Consider the following 19,576-nt stretch of genomic DNA (forward strand, 5'->3'; position numbering starts at 1 on the left):
ACACCCTCCCACACCATACTATGTCATGCATACTATCATTCCAGGTTCTCTATCTGTTGTTTTACACGTTTCCAAAACACAAGGCATAGACAGGGCCAAACATTCAGATGACTTCAGGCTAACTCTGGTTGATAACTACAGGTCAGGCTGCGTGCCGTATTGCGCTGGTGACCTTTGTGATAGACTGTAGCTTTATCCTTTCTACCTGGAAGTGACCATCACATGTCTTCTACAGTGTGAATGCTGAGCACGCAGCTGCTCTGACAGATGCAACGCAGGGACCATTACCGAGCTTAATTTTTTTTTTATCAAACCGGGAATATGTGTGTGTGCCCTTGTTTGTTTGCAAGCATGAGATGAAGAGACTCATTTGACCTGTTTTGCCATACGCATATTTAACCTCTGAACCAACTGTAGTGCTTTCAAAAGCTTACTGTACAGAGCTTAATGGTGTGTGTGTGTGTTGGAGTTGTTTTATTGTTCAACAAGGACTCAGAGCTGAAAGCGCAGAGGGCAGAGAGAAGACTTGCTCATTACTGTGTTTGTTTAAACAGATGCTACACATGACTGGGCTAAAGAAGGAGAGGGAGAGAGATAAAGAACAAGAAAGAGAGAGAGAGTGAGAGATAAAGAACAAGAAAGAGAGAGAGAGTGAGAGAGAGATAAAGAACAAGAAAGGGAGTGAGAGAGAGAGAGAGAGAGAGAGAGAGATAAAGAACAAGAAAGAGAGAGAGTGATTGACTGAGTGAGTGAGAGAGAGAGATAAAGACAGGCAGGCAGAGCAGACAAGAGCAAGGCAAGGGTAATGACATTGCATGTGGCCGTTGTTTTTGTTGTTGTTTGTATTTCTCTTTATTTACAGTCCTCTACCACACACACACACACACACTCACACACACGTACGCCTCTTGTGAACCTTGAAGTGTGCTCTCCAAATAACACATAGCCAATGACAGATGCAGACAGATCGCAATTAATGAGAGCTGTCCTTGAGTGTTGAATGTTTGCAGCAACCATCTCTGTGGACTGTTAGTCAGACATATGTCAGACTTTGTTATTCCAGATGGTTTAGTTTAATCTGATTAATACTGACATTAGGTGTTAGTTGTGCCAAACCAAATGGACGGACGTCCCTCTTTGGTTGTCTGACTGAGAACTTGAATGAGTCACAATAGTATAGTCAGTGCACTCACCCATCGTAAGCCTGAGTCAGATATACCCTCCAGACAGATAGGCAGACAGACAGACATGCAGACAAACAGACATCAAAAACACCAGCCTAAAGAAAATGTGTTTTAGAGGTGCTAAATTATAAAAACAATTTAGAATTGAGTCATAATTCCTTCATTGTGGAGGCAAAGTGTTGGACTGCGTGAAGCATGGCGGTCTGTATCCCGATGCAAATGTTGCCAGCTATGTGGTGGGGAGATAAGTTCACCTGGATGCTTCTAGACAAAGGATCAGGGTGACGAGACGTCTCAGACTCAGGAGTTAGTCTCAATTCACTGACTCGCCAAATGTTACATTACTTTCTGCTCAGGGATTTTGTGCCCCTCCTCCTCGCTCACAAAAATACACAACTAGACACTACCTTTCCCTCCCAAACACAAACACACACACACACACACACACACAGAGAAACACATATCCAGCCAAGCAGGGAGGCTGAGAGTGAAGACAAGTGACTGGTGCTGGTGATGAAGAGCGAGCTGCCATTTTAGTGCTCAGGAGAAGAGAGACTTTGAGAGGCCAGATTAGCAAAGCCTGGAGGAATACTGTATAGTATAGGGACACTTTAGCAGCCAGTCTAGCATGTTATTGACACTAGTGTCAGGGAAGGAGAGAGCAGGAAGCAAGTAAGGGGGTGGAAGGGATGGAAGAATGAGCAGGGAGAGTCTAGGGGGGATGGAGGAGAGGGCAGAGTGAGGGATGCTGGGAGAGAGAGTGAAGGCAGGGAAATGAACAGGCAGGGCGAAGGGGCAGGGCAGAGATAAAAGGGAGGACAGGAATAGAGAGTAGGGTGGTGGAAGTAGGAGACGAGAGCGCTGAAGAGAAGAAGGCAGATATGGCAGAGGAAGGGACAGAGAGTAGAGGGAGGTAGAGAGAGGGAGGTAGAGGGAGGGAAGGAGGTAGAGGGAGGGAGTGAGGGAGGTAGAGGGAGGGGTAGAGAAAGGGCTCCTTGTCTTGGTTGTGTGAATCAGCAGATTCTTTGATTGGTCTCTCATTCTCTCCTGAAAGGAAGCTCGTCGCTACAAATCACCTCATTTAGACTGCTCTCCTCCTCCCCTCTCCTCCCTTTTCCTCTTCTATCCCCCCCTCATCTCCTCTCTCCTCCACTCTCCACTCCACACATCTCCTCCCCCGTTCTCTCATGTTTCCTCCTCCCCTTTCCTCCTCTCTCCTATTGATACTAAAGACCTTTAAAGGTACAGAATCAGAGAGCGATAGAGAGAGAAATAATGAGACGTAGATAGGGAGCTAGACAGAATGATCTCCCCCTTTAAAGGTTGCGCTGGTATGATACGTGGAATGTTGGAAAAGGAGAATAAGAGACGGCGCGAGGGGAGGGAAAGAGAAAACAGTGACATCATCATGGTCGGCCTCCCAGTCCTAGTCCCGGTGGCTAGGGGTGAATAATGTCTCTCATGGTGATTCTGTAATGAAGGAAAGAAATGGCTAACACAGGGCCCTGAGGTCTGTGTGTGTGTGTGTGTTTGCGTGTGAGTGCAAGCGCGTGTGTGTGTATTTGTGTGTGCGTGTCCGGGCTTTTAGTCAGACCACTGAATCTTTTGGGGCTGGTGCCTCTCAGTCCCAGCCCGCTCTTCCCCATGCCCTGTAAAGGGACAGTGGGCCTGAGGAACACAGCACAACGTCAGGAATATACAACACGGCAGTTTATGAGGACTTCTTTCATGACTGCACACATCCACAGGATGTCTATGTACCCTTGTACTGTAGACAGTTTGTGAGGGCACTCTCCAAATGAAGTGTCCACCAACATTGTTGGCTGGTTCACGAGCTATGTATCCAAAGTAGGAAAGTCACAGGACTCAGAGGGACACTCAAACTTTGGAATAACTGTAGGGGACAAAAAACAAGCTTTACAGTCATCCACGAGAAAAGAACCTTTTTTGAAAAGCGGCCTTTTTTTCTTCACACATCCATTGGTTGATTTCAAATAATTTGCAGGTCCCATTGGTCATTTTCCAATCCGTTCTAATCCGGCCCCCTCTGTGTTCCTTTGATGCCAGTGCTGCACACACAGAATGAGATAGGTTGTGACGGCTGCACCCCAGTCAGCTCCCATAACTCAACAATGCCCTGCCCTGGCGCCTAGTGCCAGCCAGCCCCGTGTAGCTATGGAGCATGCTCGCTTGGTGCAGAGGGGTTCAGCTGTGGATAGGGGGCTGTCGGGCGACCTGGCGTGGGCCCAGCCTGGGGATGGGCAGAGGGAGGACTGGAGGATTGTCTTCCCAGTGACGGGGAGGAGGCATGCGGCCCCCTGCGGTGTGCTAGGGAGGACGACCTCCCAGTCACACTCACAGCCCGGGTCCCTCTGCCTCCTGGTGAATATGGAGGGAGGGATGGGAGGGAGGATTGGAAAGGATGAGAGGGACCGGAGAGTAGGAGAGATAGAGCGGGGTGGAGACAAGGGAGAGAAGAGAAGAGGGGAGAGGAGAGGGAGAGGAGGGGCTGACTGAGGAGAGGAAAGGAGAGAGCTTCAACGCTTCACTGACCTTCCTGAGAGTTTGCTCCTCTCTATAATGGGCATAGTGTGGTCGAGTCCTCTTGACAAGGGTGTGTGTGAACGGGTGTGTGGACGTTCTTGTGTGTGTGTGCGTGCATGCCTGCGTGTGTGTGTACACGTGTGTATGTGTGTGTGTGTGTGTGTGTGCTTGCCTGTGTGTGTGTGTGTGTATGTGCTTGCCTGTGTGTGTGTGTGTGTGTGTATGTGCTTGCCTGTGTGTGTGTGTGTGTGTGTGTGTGTGTGTGTGTGTATGTGCTTGCCTGTGTGTGTGTGTGATGTCGTTCCCGAGATGTAGCTGGTCCCGAGGCTCCTCTTCCCGTCAGACTGTGTTCATCATCTCTGCAGCTGCCAAGACGTGCACAACAGCATCAACTGTTCTAGCTCTGCTGCCGTTCACACACTCACGCACGCACGCACACACGTACACACACACAACCTCCCCCTAATCTCGCACAGTCTCTCTGTTCTTACCAACGCTCTCACATCTAACCCACTGCCTCCCCCACAATGCACACACTAACCATCCCAAACACACACAAACACATAGACCTAGCCCTACTTCCTCTCAGTTCTCCACACCACACATCTTAAGTAATGTGATCGCTCGGTAGAACCTGTTTACTCTGATTGATCCTCCGTCCCTGAGAGACTCTGTGACATATCACGTTAGCTAGAACTGGGCATGCGTGACGTCGCGTCAGTGCGGTTAAATGGGGCGCAGGTGTGTGTGTGTGTGTGTTTGTGTGTGTGTGTGCTTGTATGGGTGAATGTGTGTTTGTGTGTACGTAGGCGGCTGTGATGGTTTGAGGTTTGGCAGGTGCTGATGTGGGAAGGTGCTGATTTGATCTGTTGAGGTTTTCACACGGGAGTCTCACTGCCTTTGCCTGTGTGAGCGTGGTGTGTGTGTGTGTGTGTGTCAGTCTGTTTGTGTAAGAGGACAGAGCAGGAATAGGACCGGGTTACTGTCATCCTAAGGCCTGACAGGTGAACACTCCAACACCAGAGCCAACATGATCAGAAGATCTCGCACCACCTTGTCAGGACATGAACCCCAGTTCTTCATTCAGGATATCTTAAACAGAACACATGGCCCAAGTTCCATCCCATTACAGACTTGTTGGCAGGAACACACAGTATCCTGTCTGTCTTTCTGCCAAGCGTATCATGTGTGCTATAAATGTAGCGCATTCACGCTTTACACACACCTTCTGACAGTGTTCATCACCCATGCTCCTGTTTAGACAGTGTGATGATGTAGACACAGGCCACGGGGGGGGGGGGGGGGCTGAAGTGGAACACAGGGCAGAAAATGGACAGAAAGAGTGTTCAACACGCTAATCTTCTGCGTATGTGTGTGCGTTTGGTGTGTGTGCTTGTGTGTGTGTGTGCACGTACGTCTGTGCTTGCGCACGTGTGTGTGTGTATGCGTGCGTGTGTGTTCTGTTTGTTTGGGTCTTGTCCCTGAAGGGAGTTTGGCTGGCGGGACCCAGAGCTGCCGGAGGTGATCCAGATGCTGCAGCACCAGTTCCCCTCGGTCCAGTCCAACGCCGCTGCCTACCTGCAGCACCTCTGCTTCGGAGACAACAAGATCAAGTCTGAGGTAGGGTGTGTGCGTGTGTATGTGTGTGTCTGTCTGCTGTGCCAGGGCATCTCATCAAATATACAGTCAGTCACTCATTACTGTGGTAGTAGACTCTAACAGCCAGCCCCCAACCACACACACACACAGACACACACACACACACACACACACACACACACACACATACACACACAGACACACACACAGACACACACACACACACAGACACACACACACGCACACAGACAGACAGACACACACACGTGACTGTAGAGTGATAGGAAGGAACGGAACTAACACAAGAGTGCCTATTAATATAGTATAAGTGATGAAGGGTGATGGAAAATAGAATGATTGAACACACACACACACAGAAACCCACACAAGCATAAGCTTATGTAACAGAGGTGGTATGATGAATCATGCTCACATGAGGATGTATAATCTAGGCTAGGAATGGGGATAGCCATGTGCAGTCACCCACAGTAACTTACTCTATACTTAAAGCACATTCATGTTACTGTAAGTAGGAAAACATGTTTGCATCACAAACGTCTGTTTGTTGGAATCTGGATGTTTTATCTAGAAGATACATACATCCTGACTGGGAAGTCTCAACTAAACTGATCCAAGACAATGTAGACTGATCCAAAACAACATACATTAAACATAGTTCCAGGCTATGATATGGTTTACCTTTGGAAATAGTACAATTGCACAAATGGATGCTGCTACATTGGCACGATGAATGACCTACTTAGCCACACAGTATGAGGATAAATATGAACTTCAAGCTAATTGGTTCGTCCTCGTTTTTTGTCTATCCCGATTGGTCAGATACGGAGACAAGGCGGGATCCAGCTGCTGGTGGACCTACTGGATCACCGGATGACGGATGTTCACCGCAGCGCGTGTGGAGCTCTGAGGAACCTGGTTTACGGAAAAGCCAACGACGACAACAAGATCGCCCTGAAGAACTGCGGGGGGATCCCTGCCCTGGTGCGCCTCCTCAGGAAGACCACCGACGTGGAGATACGAGAGCTGCTCACAGGTACCTGCTCTGCTCATCCTCGTCCAATCACGTGGCCGATAACAGACATGCCCCTTTCTGCTGTCCAATCATGTGCAGCAGCTGATCAAAAACACACCAACCCCACCGTCCAATCACATGCCGGGTCACAGTTATTTAATCACCTGTCTTGTAAATAATGGGGAACATTGTCACTTAGGATTTAAAATAGGACAAATGGACCTGACTGATTTTCAGCACAGCCAGCAGACTTATTGAGAAATCATGTTTTAATGCGATTATATATTTATTTCCTTGTAGGGTTGGGTTGGGTTTTAAGCTGAAAATGCGTTGGACATGAACGGTTTGCACCGGTACTGTCTTAAAGAAGATTACCATATAAATTAGAATACAATTCAAAGGACGGAGCACATATTCCCTCCTGTCACAAATTAATCAGCTGCTAGAAAGACCTGCCATACCCACGGGTACTCCTCCCTCCCCTTCTCCTCTCCTCTCATCCTCTTCTCTCTTCTCCTCTCCTTCTCTTCTCTTCTCTTCTCTTCTCTCCTCTCCTCTTCTCTTCTCTCCTCTTCTCCTCTCTTCTCCTCTCCTCCTCTTCTCCTCTCTTCTCCTCTCCTCCTCTTCTACTCTCCTCACCTTACCTCTCCTTTTCTCTCCTCTCCTCTCCGCTGGTCAGAGGGATTAAGTGCGAAGGTGGCCTCTGTAGATCACATCAGAGACAGCCAAAACAAATTTACTTTATCTTTAGCACTGCTCCAGTTCACACCCTTCATACTCTCTTTTTTATTTTTTATTTTGATCTCTGTCTCTCTCTCTCTCTCTCTCTCTCTCTCTCTCTCTCTCTCTCTCTCTCTCTCTCTCTCTCTCTCTCTCTCTCTCTCTCTCTCTCTCTGTCTCTCTCTCTGTCACTCTCTCTCTCTCTCTCTCTCTCTCTCTGTCTCTCTCTCTCTGTCACTCTCTTGCTCTCTCACTCTCTCCCTCTTTTGCTCCCGCTGGTTTGGAGCTGAAGTCATTATTCAGTGGGATACTGCCCACAACCCCACAGCCCCAAGACCAAGCTGCAGTATAGCAGACAGATCCAATCTCTTCCTCATTCCTCTCTCTCTGTCCCTCCCTCTCTCTCTCTATCTCTCTCTTATTCTCTCCCTCTCTCTCTCTATCTCTCTCTTATTCTCTCTCTCTCTCTCTCTTTCTCTCTCTCTCTCTCTCTCTCTCTCTCTCTCTCTCTCTCTCTCTCTCTCTCTCTCTCTCTCTCTCTCTCTCTCTCTCTCTCTCTCTCTCTCTCTCTCTCTCTCTCTCTCCCTCTCTATCTCTCTTGCTCTCTCCCTCTCTCTCTATCTCTCTTGCTCTCTCCCTCTCTCTCTCTCTATCTCTCTTGCTCTCTCCCTCTCTCTCTCTCTCTCTTTTGCTCCGCTCACTCTCTCTGATGATGTAAAGCTCAGGCAATTAACCACTTTCATCTGTCGAATGAAAGGCTCTCACCATGGAAATGTGGCATTTTAGGCATCTGGAGATATGTATCATGTCCCCGCCCCGCCAGCGCTGCTGTAGGCATGGCCTTTCATTTGTGGCAACACGGCCACGCCGCGGCAATGCTGCTCTCTCGGCCCGCACAAAGTGATGCTCCCCTGCAAGATTACTGTCTGCGCTAATTACCGACGCGTAGCCAGTCATTTCGATGCGCGGACCACGAGGCAAAACAAGGCATCTGATAAGAGTGAAGCAGATCCACTGGAGTGTAATTACACCGGTGTTGTTCATCCAAGGGTGAATGGAGCTGAAGAATGACGGGTGCTTGGCTGTAATTGCCTTCATAAAGGAGGTGTGGTGGGGTGGCGGTGGGGGGGCACGGGGGGGTGGGGGGGGATAAGAGTGAAGGTCAGCTAGAATTATGATGTGTCGGGTTGGCCGCCAAGGTTATCACAATCAGGGTTGAGTGTGTGCTTGTGTAGGTGTGTGTGTGTGTGTGGCATCTTGACAAATCATAGTGTTTTGTGATGAGGAGCGTTGTGAAGGACCCTCCCACCCCGAGTGCTGTGTGTGTCTGACGCTCGCCTAATCACTGTGTGGAGTTGACCTTTGGTTAACAGCTGCATTTGCGACCGTGTAAACACATCAAAAACACAACTAACGCTTTTAGCCACGGCAGACTGGAAGTAATGGCCTCTGGCACGTAAGGAGGACCTGAGGAGGATGCTCCCTAGATCCTGCGCTTATCGGATGTTCTAGAGGTTCAGGCCATAGGGAAGCAAGGCATGCCCGAACATGCTAAGTCCCTCTTCTAGTTTGGAGGAAGATGGGAGCAGAGTAGAAACAAAGAGTTGGGGAGAGGAGAGGCCATCTCTATCTTTCCCTTGATGTGTGTTGTTCCTTCTCCGTGCAGAAGCCAGTTGCTGAAGGGAGGGATATAATTGGTAGGCGAGAGAAAAGTCCCTCCATTTTCGAGGTTGGCTGGTTGCACATTAAATTATAGAGAAAGATCACAATCTAGGGAGCCTTGGGTGCTGGCTGCAGTTTATTGCACAGTCATGACTGCCCCTCACAAATCTGCACCAGAGGGACAAATATGCTTGCTTTGGTGAGCAGATGCACATACGAGCCTCATTAAACATTTACAGAAGCTACCATTTCTACATTTAGGAGGTCTTGTTGCATTCCGAAAGTGAGTGGAGCAGCTAAAATGGACGTTCATTCCGTTATTGACTCTCATATGTTTTTATTGATTGTACGTCATTGTGTGTATGTACGCCTGTGTGTGTGTGTGTGTGCGACACAGGCGTGTTGTGGAACCTGTCGTCGTGCGACGCCCTGAAGATGCCCATCATCCAGGACGCCCTGGCGGTCCTGACCAACGCCGTCATCATCCCGCACTCGGGCTGGGACACGTCGCCCCACCAGGAGGACCGCAAGCTGCACCTGCACTCCTCCCAGGTGCTCCGCAACGCCACCGGCTGCCTCAGGTCAGTACGGGTCGCCCCCACACGGCCCTGCAACAGGTCAAAGGTCAAGCACACACCGTAGATCCGTCAGTACGGGTCGACTTGTTTCTTTGAATAACCGTTGGCTGTCGCCAAAGCAGCAGCTATTCTCTCTGCAGTCCTACGTGAATCTCATGCGGAGGACATGTTAATTGCACGGTGACAGCGTTTGATCCGGATCTGCTCCTGTAGAGGTCAAATGTCAGCTAGCTGGTCACAACAGAGGTCATGGCAGGTCATGTACAGTCAGCATTTCAGAAAGGTGGAAGGTTGTGGTGTAGCTGTGGAGGCCACTGAGGCTGGCCCTCTCTTTAAGCCTCGGTACTATCCAGGCTGGCTTTGCAAGCATTCCAAATTATAGTGTATATGTGTTTGGCACATAGTCCTTCAACACAACAGTGGAAGTGGATAAGTCTATATCAGCTACACAAATGAAAGAATGCTTTCAATGCAGTGGTTTGAGAAATCTATCCAGGGTCCAAATCCTCAAGCTTCTCTCCCTGCTAACAGCAACACATTTATGGATACTTGGTCTCTGTACTTGGTTGTACATTTTCAATAGATGAATGGAATATTGATTAATACAGGGCTGTGATACAGCAGAAAATGAACATTGCCAGGCCTGGACTGGCCAGGCAAGCATTATCCCTCATGATCATCATTATGTCTGTGTCTGGATGCAACACATAGTGTCCACTCAGCAAACTGGGGGAAGAACAGAGAGAGACAGAGCGAGAGACACAGAGAGAGAGAGGGTTTGGGGGGAGAGAGAGAGTGTGGGGAGAGATGGGGCCTGGGGCTTTGGGGAAACCCTGGCAGCACTGTTCACACACTGTAGCCCAGCATGTTTATAGCTCAGTTATCTGGACTGTCCCTCTGTTGAACTGAACCACGGTTTTAATGCAGCTCATGTTAGGGTTATAAATGTCAGTCCCAGTGTGGGTGAATCATCTGTCTCTCTTTGTGCATTGGTCTGGTAATACTCAATGGCAACAAAGTGTGAGTTTGAAAGTTCTCGCTAATGCTATGCAGACACAAGTACATACACACGGTCACACATACATACACGCTCAGACAGGGCGTGTATGTATCTTACCTTGTCAAAGAGTCTATGATTAACACAAACAGAAAGCCAGGGGAGGGGCATTGTGACATGGCCTAACCGCATTGGCTTCTGAGATGCATTCCCATTCTCACAGGACCAATCATCAGTGCTGCAGCGTTCTGTGTCTTGTTGGCTTGCTGAGAGTGAGTAGGTGGTATATTAATGGTGTAATGATGTGCTGAGTCATGTTAGCTGCCGGTAGTGAGGAATGCTTGTGAGTCCCTTAGCCCAGCGAGCTAATCCTGGAGCGTCATGGCCCGTTAATGAGCACCGGGGCTCCTAGCGATCGAGGCACAGCAAAACTCCGGATGGCTCCCACATGCTCGTGTCACCCCCCACCCCTCTTGTCGCCACGGGAGATGGGCTGCCGTGCCATTGCCGGTTGTCGCCAGTTGTCACGGCAGCAGCTGACAGGAAACGCGGCGGGCTGATTGGCGCTCTCGGCTGGAAGTCTGCTTGGGATCATCTGGCTACAGACAGCGACCATGTCTGTTTGTCTGTACAACCACACCCAGCTGGTTAACAGTAGGAGAGTCTAGCACTGAGCACTGTCTGTCACGCACCACACTCACAAAGCCTTGTGGAGAATGTGTCATCGCTAGTCTGACTGGTCTGTACAGTATATTAGATATCTACATATTATAGAGGTATAGAGTAGTGGTGATGGATATATCTCTTACCAAAAGCACTTAAGCATTTCATTTAATGTGAGTGTGTTTGGACAGCTACTGAACTACTTATGAGACAACACTAAAATACTTGTTGACTCACAGCTGTGTGGTGGAGGGATGAGAATATGGCCAGGGTGTCTCTGTCCGGAGGTCATCTCTGCTGTGTTTCTGAAGCAGGGAACTGTGACCTTTTGTGTTGTTGTTCTGTACTGATAAGACAGGGTCGAGCTGATAGATAATAGCCTCAGACCCCCCGCTCCATTTCTCTCTTCCTCTCCTCTCTCCCCTCCCTCTCTCTCTCTTTCTCTGTCTTTCTCACCTCCACTCTCACCTCTATTATCCAGTCAACTCATCAATGCCAGGCTTCTAAATGCAGCTCTATAGACAAGATTGATCCAGGCTTTGTCTCTTTGGCCCTTCCCAAAGCAGAAATAGTGTGTTCCGGACAGTGGATGAGGTGAGGTGTGTTGCTCAGACTAGACCAGACCAGACCAGACCAGACCAGACTAGACCAGACCAGACCAGACTCCACCTGACCAGATCAGGCCAGGCTGGTATCTTAGTTGGTGGGTTCGTTGGCTGGCTGGCTACCTTGCTGACTGGGTGGTTGCTGGGTTTCTGTTTGTCTGGCTGGGTGGCTGGAGGGTGGGTTGTATGTTTGATTGGATGGTTGTATGCTTAGCAAGCTTACTGACTGTATAATTTGTTAGAATCTCTTAATACAATTACATTTAAGACAAGCTGCAGAGAAAGTAAGTAAGCCAGACATATGACTTGTAGAGTCAAATGCAACCTTCAATATGGACATGCATCAATATTTTTAAGGTTACACAACTTGGAAAAGACCATGCTTACATACTATATCATGTGGAATGAAAATACTATATCTCAATTCACAGTACATGCTAAAAGATGCGTTGACAATCTGTGTGTGTGTGTGTGTGTGTCGCAGGAACGTGAGCTCAGCGGGAGAAGAGGCGAGGAGGAGGATGAGGGAGTGTGAGGGGCTGACAGACGCTCTGCTCTACGTCATCCAGACCGCCCTGGGCAGCAGCGAGATCGACAGCAAGGTACCCTACTACTTCCTGTCCCCTCTCCCCTTCGCCCTCTCTGGAGGATGTGCACAACATGTGGAAGTGGGGAGGGCAGACCATAATATTCACATTGACGATTAAAGGCAGAAGGGGAAAGACGTAGAAAAAAATCATGGCGAGGTGAAAGTCGAAACGACTTTGAAGCAGGCTCCGGTTTTGGAAACACTTCATACGTGTCCAGTACTTGGCACACATAGTTTTGCTTCTGGGATTTCCTTGCACATGTACCCTCCAATGTACCTTCAACATCAACTCAATTGTTCTCTTTTCTATACTCTACATAGAGGCAGGCAGTGGGTTCTCTACATGCACACTGTACTCTACATATGTGCTCCAAAAGAGCTAAATGAGGTCCCTGGTTTGTGTGGGTCTAGGGGGAGGCTCTTTGTTCTCTGTCTGTTGGACTTTCAGCAAAAACCTGTTAGAAGGAGATCTGGCAGCTCTAATCCCACTGAAATCCTTGAGCTGATCAAAGTCTCCATCCGTCTCTCCATCCCTCCACAGTAGTCCGCCTCTCTCTTTCTCTTCTCTCTTTCTCTCCCTCTCTCTTTCGGTCTCTCTTTCACTCTTTCTATTCTCTCTCTCTCTCTCTCTCTCTCTCTCTCTCTCTCTCTCTCTCTCTCTCTCTCTCTCTCTCTCTCTCTCTCTCTCTCTCTCTCTCTCTCTCACTCTCTCTCTCTCTCTCTCTCTCTCCCTCCCTCTCCCTTCCCTGCCTCTCCTCCTCTGATGTATGCCTGCCTGGATGATGACTACAATAGGATTAGCAGAACCACAGTGTACTGCTGGGCCCTGGACCCAGGCCAGAACCACAAGCTAGCTCACCGGTCTCCATTAGCCGGGAGGCACTCCAACACATGCAGCAATTCTGAACACCATAAGAATCAGTCTTAACAAAGACGCTAAATATTCATTAGTTAAGGGATTTCCTGCCTGTTGATTGTTGCACATAAGGAATCCCATCGGGGGCCTCTGGATAATCTCAATATTCGCAGGAACATCAACAGTACGACACAGACAGCATAGATTATTATGCAGTTGATTAAGCGTAGAGGAATACAAAAATAGGTCTCTCAATACTTGATCCTCATTTATCTGTCTCTCTCCCATCCCGTCCCCTCCCTCCCTCCGCCTCCTCCCTCCGCCTCCTCCCTCCCCTCCCTCCCGCCCTCCCTCCCTCCGCCTCCTCCCTCCCTCCCCTCCCTCCCGCCCTCCTTCCCTCCCTCCCCCCCCCCTCCCTCCACCTCCCCCCCCCCCTCCCTCCACCTCCCTCCCCTCCGCCTCCCTCCCCTCCGCCTCCCTCTCTCCAGACCATCGAGAACTGTGTGTGCATCCTGAGGAACCTGTCTTACCGCCTGGCGGCTGAGACGTCCCAGGGCCAGCAGGTGGGCAGCGAGGAGCTGGACGGCCTGCTGTGCGCCGACGCCAGCGGGAAGGAGGGCGAGAGCTCCGGCTGCTGGGGCAAGAAGAAGAAGAGGAAGAAGGGGCACGACCAGGTGGGCGGAGGGAGAGCTTGATTTGACTAGGGGGAAGGAGTGCACCGAAGCAATTACATAGATCAGTTTCTTGACTTGCTGTTTAATGTACCTCACAACTGGCACACTGAAGGTACACTGAAGGTTTGAATACATTTGGGTGAAATCAAGCGCACCGGAAATTTTGCATTTGCAAATAGATATTAGATCAGGTCTGGTAGATATGACGTACAGACTAGCAATGAGCTATGATGGTATTATGATTTAAAACAAATTGTCCACTGTCCGTTGAGGATTACGCAGAAATCAAAGTCCCCCATGCCTTTTAGAGCGTAGCTGCAGCTGTCTGTAAAAAGAATGACCGACATGGACTGGTTGTCATGGGGATAAGCATGATGTTGTCAGTTGAGTGGCTCATTCTGTTGTTAGTTGAGAGGGTGGCTAACAAAGCCGTATTGAAACCCAAACTCTTCCGGGCTGCCAGGGAAAGTCGTCAAGGTAATTGATGAGTTTCAACACGGCAGCCAAGCACAGCTCCAGGATCAGCCTCTGCTCCCTGCGTCCAGACCTCCGCCAGCAGTAGGACACCTCCCTCACATCCCCAAACTGATCAGAGATCGGGGGTCTGACTGAGACAGACCCACTCCGGGGTTCTGTTGCTCTCCATCACAGCTGTGTGCAATTAGTGAAGCAGCAGTGGGGCCGGGCGAGAGGGAGGGGGGAGAGGCTGCATCTAATGGATAATTACTCATTTACTCATTTTCGGGGGTTTTATCTCTGAAAGGGGAGGCTGAAGAAGAGATGATTGACATGACGGAGCTTTGTTTTATTTTGACCAAGAAATCTGAGAAAGACTGTGAGTCTTCTGATTCTGATCTTCGATCTCTATCTTCTCCATCTGACTTCAACTAGACAAACGCTGACTGTGGGATGGTGCAACCACTGTGCCTTGTTGCACAGCAGGGCAGCCAATCCAGTCGCTCCAACAGCATGCCTACTGGTAGCAAAGAGGTACTGCAGCGGCAGTGTATGGCTGGTATTGTGTGGTAGCCCTTCTCCAATCTTCTCACCCTCCAGTGGGATGGCGTGGGGCCCTTCCCCGACTCGGCGGACCCCCCTAAAGGTATCCAGATGCTGTGGCACCCCACCATCGTGAAGCCCTACCTCACCCTGCTGTCCGAGTGCTCCAACCCAGACACCCTGGAGGGGGCGGCGGGGGCTCTGCAGAATCTGGCCGCCGGCAGCTGGAAGGTACAGCACTGCCGACTGTGGTAGACGGATAGAGGAGTATATAGTCAACTGTACTATAGTATAGTGCTACTCTCATAATATGGAGTTGGACATACTAACTCATGAGTAACCCTTTCCTCACCCTCGTATTATGAGCTGTGAACCCACACAGTTTTGGTATAAAAGCATGTCTGTCCTCTCCTCCTCTCCTCCACTCGTCCTCTCCCTGCTCTCTGCTGCCCCTAGTGGTCGGTGTACATCCGTGCGGCGGTGCGTAAGGAGAAGGGCCTGCCCATCCTGGTGGAGCTGCTAAGGATAGACAACGACCGCGTGGTGTGTGCCGTGGCCACCGCCCTCAGGAACATGGCCCTGGACGTCAGGAACAAAGAGCTGATCGGTGAGCCTCCCTCCCTCCCATACGCCCCGCTTTGTGTGTGTATGTGGCAGAGCTCCCTCACCGAGAAACCGAGGGGTGCGGCTCTTTGTGCTCTTTTCCCTGTTTGTAATCCCCTGCTGATACCGAAACATTAGTGATCTCCCTAATAAACTTCGCTGTCTGTCGGACCTCCGGGTTTCCATGGCAACTGCTCCCTGCCGTTTCCTGTGGCTGTTGCTGCGTGCTGAGCAGACGCTCGTCGTGTCGCACCGCTTCACGCCACAACACACATGCCTCTGGCTTGATGGAATAATGGGTTACCCTCAATTATCGTCTATTTACATGTTGGCATGATGTTAACCAGTAAAACCCAATCTGAAAGGCACACAGACACATGCTGCAACGATGTGAGAACTCTGTCTAGACAGAGTCTAGGTTGTCTCGCTGTTTACCTCCTGCTCTGAGCTTTTCATGGGATTATAGACACTGATTCAATAGAAAAATATACGAAATAAATGTGTAGACGCATACTAAATAAAAGATACATTGTTTTGGGAGATTCCTAAGTTAAACAGTCATTCAAAACTATGCTTTTGTAGCCTTGGGCATTTGAAGAATTCCCCAGTGTCTGACTGAGGTTTTTTGTCATTTTTCATGGTTACAGAGCGTACGTGTCTGTGTAAATTCATGTGTGTTTGTACAGTATGGTCTCCAGTGATCAGGTCGTGCTCTGAATCTCAGTGGTTGAAGCCACTCTCCCAGACCTGCCTTTAACATTATTAGTGTTTCCTGTGAAAACTCAATTTCGCGGGTGCCTATCGAGGGCCTTGACATTTCCCTCAGCGCCCTGGCTGTCGTGTCCTCAGGCCTACAGCGTTGGCCGGGTCGTAATGAAGCCCTGCTTGAGCCCACGATGGATGGTTTAAGCCCTCGACATATAGGACCTAGCTGTAAATGTCATCGGTGAAATCTCTGTGCGAATTCTTCAATTATTACAAGTTGGAAGATTTGACTTGACTTTTTTCAGAATATTCAGATAAGGATTTATGTCTGCTATGTTCTCTCTTCTCTCTTTTTTTTGTTCTGGTTCCCTGTGACTTTCACTCAAATCTTTTGTCAGGGTGTCCTTAAACCCTTAAAGTGCCCACATAATCAGAGCACCACTAATCAAACAATGTTACATTTCAGAGTACCACTTTCCAGAATGATCCCATGTGCCCCTCTGGTGAGAAAAGTACCGCTAGTGTTTTTCTGATACTTATGTGTATCTGGAAGGCTGTAGCCAAGGCCTTCACCCACCTGGGACTGTAGACAATGGCCTTGTGTCTGACATCCCAGGCTTCAAAGCTGGGCATGTTAGCAGGGCCCTGTAAGCTCTGACCAGGTCACACTGGAGGTCAGGGATCAGACTTCTGACTTCAACTGGCTGTCACTCACAAAGCCAGCTATTCATGTCTCCATGATCCCCCCCCCCTGTGACTGAGTGTTAGTAGGACTGAAATACTGGGTTCAATTCTACCAATGGCATATATAAGATGGATTTTATAGTCCCTGCAAATATTCCTTCAGAGGACAAGAAGTATTGTTTATTGCATGCAACAACAGCCTAAGGTCCATACTCAATGGATATAACCAAACTCTTTGCATCCCTCTCTCTCTCTGTATCTCTCTCTCTCTCCGCTCCAGGTAAGTATGCAATGAGAGACCTGGTTCACCGGCTGCCGGGGGGCAACAACAACAACAGCAGCGGAGGAGGCGGGGCCAGCAGTGGCATGGGCAAGACCATGTCAGACGACACCATCACGGCAATCTGCTGCGCGCTACACGAGGTCATCACCAAGAACATGGAGAACACCAAAGCTCTGAGAGACGCGGGGGGCATCGAGAAGCTCATTGGCATCGCCCGCAGCAAAGGAGACAAGTAGGTGGCGGTTTGAGCTGCTCTCCGCTGACCGTGACCCTACGTCCACGTGGGTGGTGCCTTGTCATTTCCTGCTGTTCCTCAGGATAATTTGGCTTGTTTTTCTTTCACTCTTGAATTCCCAGACACACGCCTAAAGTGGTGAAGGCAGCCTCGCAAGTCCTCAACAGCATGTGGCAGTACAGAGACCTCCGCAGCCTCTACAAGAAGGTACTTACATTTACATGTAGTCATTTAGCAGACGCTCTTATCCAGAGCGACTTACAGCAAGTACAGGGACATTCTCCCCGAGGCAAGTAGGTTGAAGTGCCTTGCCCAAGGACACAACGCCATTTTGCGCGGCCGGGAATCGAACCAACAACCTTCTGATTAATAGCCCGACCCCCTAACCACTCAGCCATCTGACCCCCACACCTTCCTAGTCCTGACTCAGGGAGTTCCCTACTTAAGGACAACCATACATAATGGCTGGAAAGGTCCTTTTCCAATGGGTGGTTACAACTCTATAATCAGCACAGTTTGGAGCTGTAACTAGGTTACTGGGACCCCTACATATGAAGGGAAAGGATAAGAACGTTTCCAGACAAACTGCTAGCTTTCCTCCACAAATCTCATTTGGAGAGAAAAAAGCAGCAAATTCAAGTTCAACAATAATCAAATTTGTAAGTTTTTTTTCTCAGAAATGTATTTTTTCAAATGATTGAACACGTTGTTCATATCTATGTCGAGACTACTGTTTGTCCGATTATTTCTAGGACGGATACTCTCAGTATCATTTCATTGGCTCCTCATCTACGATAGAGAGAGATAGACAACGACCTTACTCCTCCTCTCGAACCCCATCCATCTCTCCTGTACGGACGTCGCCCAATAATCGATCAGGTGAGTCCACTGTTGTATTTACTTCTGGCCTCTCTCTCTCTTTTTCTCCTTCTCTCTAGCTCTCTAAACTATCTCTACAAAGAAATCCATTACCAGATCAAAGTGCTTTTCTCCAAGCCTCAACTGTCTCTACTGCTGCCTGTCCGTCTGTCTGTCTCTCTGCCATATCCTCTCCTCCTCTAAATCTCACTCTTTCTCTCTCTGGTTCTGGCGGGTGGGTGAGAACCCATCTCTCCTCAACCGAAAGACAACAAGTGAAGGTGAAGTTGAAGTGTACAAAGGACAATCCAGTCTCACTGAATCAGCTGCCACGCAGACTTAGTCACTTACCCAATGAGATGAGAACAGAGAAAGCAGAGACCAAGAGAGGAACACAGAGAAGGAGAGAGGATAACACAGAGAAAGATAAATATAGAAAGCGGAAGAATGACTCAGTTGAAGCAGTTTTATATGTAAATACAAAACCATTTAAAAGCAAAGTCATGATTTAATTATAGAAAAGCCATGTGGTCGTTAGTAGACCACCCACTGGAGCAGCTTGTACATTTTCACTGCTGGGCATCTTCATCAGGGGGGTGGTGTTTCTGCTCAAACTTGTAACGTGTGTGTGTGTGTCCATGTGTGTCTGTGTCCTTGTGTGGGTGTGTGTGTGTGTGTGTGTATGCATTTAGCGAGCGCCCCAACTTCTCCACGGGAGATGATGGCACTCAAGGAAAGAAAGACGGACTACGAGTCGACAGGCACCAATGCCAGTTACCATGGAAACAAGGGCGAGCACACGTCCAGGAAAGACGCCATGGCAGGTAGGAACACATCTTTCGTACGCCAGCTGTTCCTTATTCGCTACTTCTGCTGTCTATTCGGATTCAGAGTAAGTCGAAGTTCCATTGTTACTGTTGAGAAGCATCTGAAGTTGACCCATTGATAACACAGTACTTCGTCTCCCTGCAGTTCAAATATCCAGTGGAACGTCTACATTGTACAGGGGAGCCTATGTGTCTCCTACTGATGAACTCAAACACAACCAGGTGAGACAGAAACCCGAACCTCTGGAAGCATTGCTTCTCCAGGCACGATTCAAACCCACGGCTCATACAGGATTCATGCTTTATTCACCAGTTGAGGATTAGCCGTATCCGAGGCGTAACCTTCCTTGTGTCTCCGTCCTGCAGGCCAACCCCTCAGAGCCCTACCCTCCTTTCCAGAATCCTCCGGGAGCAGGCGGAGCCTACGAGGACTCCTTCTACGAGGACCAGGTGCACCAGCGCCCCCCACAGGGAGCTGACCTGAACATGCACCTGGGCCTCAAGTCCACCGGCAACTACGTGGACTTCTACTCAGCTTCGAGACCGTACAGCGAGCTCAACTACGAGACCAGCCACTACCCAGCATCCCCAGACTCCTGGGTGTAGGAGCGGGGTGAGGGAGGATGGGGGGGGGCTGTGGGGATGTGTAGCGCCGCGTGACGGGGGAAAGGAGGGGGG

General features: G+C 49.4%; 1 protein-coding gene across 1 annotated transcript in view; it reads left to right on the forward strand.

Annotated features, from left to right (window-relative positions):
- Nucleotides 1-19,504, forward strand: part of ctnnd2b (catenin (cadherin-associated protein), delta 2b) — a 56,434-nt gene extending 36,930 nt beyond the window's left edge. Inside the window, exons 10-22 of the mRNA XM_067252779.1 lie at nucleotides 5,216-5,348; nucleotides 6,168-6,381; nucleotides 9,140-9,323; nucleotides 12,070-12,187; nucleotides 13,519-13,704; nucleotides 14,761-14,934; nucleotides 15,160-15,310; nucleotides 16,976-17,210; nucleotides 17,336-17,420; nucleotides 17,966-18,092; nucleotides 18,764-18,923; nucleotides 19,057-19,147; nucleotides 19,265-19,504. Coding sequence (XP_067108880.1) covers nucleotides 5,216-5,348; nucleotides 6,168-6,381; nucleotides 9,140-9,323; nucleotides 12,070-12,187; nucleotides 13,519-13,704; nucleotides 14,761-14,934; nucleotides 15,160-15,310; nucleotides 16,976-17,210; nucleotides 17,336-17,420; nucleotides 17,966-18,092; nucleotides 18,764-18,923; nucleotides 19,057-19,147; nucleotides 19,265-19,504 — 2,098 coding nt within the window. The remainder of the gene's footprint in view (nucleotides 1-5,215; nucleotides 5,349-6,167; nucleotides 6,382-9,139; nucleotides 9,324-12,069; nucleotides 12,188-13,518; nucleotides 13,705-14,760; nucleotides 14,935-15,159; nucleotides 15,311-16,975; nucleotides 17,211-17,335; nucleotides 17,421-17,965; nucleotides 18,093-18,763; nucleotides 18,924-19,056; nucleotides 19,148-19,264) is intronic.
- The last annotated feature ends 72 nt before the right edge of the window (nucleotides 19,505-19,576 follow it).

The sequence above is a fragment of the Osmerus mordax genome, chromosome 16 (assembly GCF_038355195.1).
Source record: "Osmerus mordax isolate fOsmMor3 chromosome 16, fOsmMor3.pri, whole genome shotgun sequence".
NCBI lineage: Eukaryota > Metazoa > Chordata > Actinopteri > Osmeriformes > Osmeridae > Osmerus > Osmerus mordax.